The 1,164-nt window shown below is 60.6% G+C and overlaps 1 protein-coding gene across 1 annotated transcript in view; it reads right to left on the reverse strand.

Moving 5' to 3' along the window:
- The window catches only part of LOC105532230 (putative ciliary rootlet coiled-coil protein-like 2 protein), an 18,196-nt gene extending 17,436 nt beyond the window's left edge, over nucleotides 1-760 (reverse strand). Inside the window, exon 1 of the mRNA XM_011970319.1 lies at nucleotides 287-760. Within this exon, the coding sequence (XP_011825709.1) occupies nucleotides 287-501 (215 nt within the window). The 5' untranslated portion in view covers nucleotides 502-760. The remainder of the gene's footprint in view (nucleotides 1-286) is intronic.
- Between the last annotated feature and the right edge of the window lie 404 nt (nucleotides 761-1,164).

The raw sequence follows: 1,164 nt of genomic DNA on the forward strand, positions 1-1,164 counted from the left end.
CGGGCGCCTGTAGTCCCAGCTACTCGGGAGGCTAAGGCAGGGTAATAGGTGAACCCGGGAGGCGGAGCTTACAGTGAGCCAAGATCGCACCACTGCACTCCAGTCTGGGCGACAGAACGAGACTCCATCTCATTAGTAAATAATAAAATAATAAATAAAATGTTAATAAGCACATGCAGCTCAGGGCGACCATATTAGTGAAGACCACATGCATAAGGCTCAACTGGTGTTATGCCCAGACGCTGATTTATTCTTCAGCACCCCCCAGCTCAGACCTCCTTGGCACCTGCTCAGGAGCTCGTTGGCACTCCGCAGCCGCTGCACCTCGCGCTGGGCGTCCTCGTGGGCCTGCATGGCGCAGTTGGTCTTTTCCGGCAGGCGCTGCAGTTGTTCCTCTAGGGCCCGCCGCTCACTCTCGCTGTCGCTAAGCTGCTTCCGCAGGGTGCCCAGCAGGTCCTGGCTTGCCTCATAGCGCCCACCCATGTTCTGGGGCGTGGGCATCACAGAGTCTACGGGGGTCCTGGGAGGCCTCCAGAGCCCACCTACTCTCTTCTGGTTCCAGGGATACACACTAGCCTACGCTAGGCGGGGTCCAGGGCCTGGACCTGGCCTGGGACAGGATAGGAGCCTAGGCCTGAGAGCCAAGCTTCCACTCCCCTACTATGTGCCCTCACCACCCTTTGAGCCCTCACCTCCGTGGGGTCCCGGACAATTCCTGTCAAACTCCCCCGGATGCGAGACAAACCCCCAGGCACCTTCGTCTCCTGGGTTCTGACCCCACCCCCAGGGCTCCCAGGCCCCTCCCCTTTGCATCCTGGTTCCACTCTCAGACCCCTCCCTACCCTGGCTCTGCCCCTAGTTCCCGAGCTCCTCTCATCCTAGGCTCTGATTCCCCTTGCTAGAACTTTTCCCAGAATCCTGGCTCTGTATAACCAGGGACATGTCTCCCTCTCTACCATGACCCTAACACTGCAGCAGTCTCCTCCCTCCACCAGCTGCTCAAGCACCCCCACTTCTGGGCTCGGCTTCACCGCAGAGCTCTCGGCCACCTCCTTCGGGGTCATGATACCCTCAGACACTTTCTCGGGGCTCTGGCTGCACCCTGCGGCGCTCAGACTCCTCCCCCTGACCCTGGCCCCTGACCCGCCCCCACCCCCGCTCCAG

The sequence above is a fragment of the Mandrillus leucophaeus genome, unplaced genomic scaffold (assembly GCF_000951045.1).
Source record: "Mandrillus leucophaeus isolate KB7577 unplaced genomic scaffold, Mleu.le_1.0 Scaffold1203, whole genome shotgun sequence".
In the NCBI taxonomy this organism is placed as follows: domain Eukaryota; kingdom Metazoa; phylum Chordata; class Mammalia; order Primates; family Cercopithecidae; genus Mandrillus; species Mandrillus leucophaeus.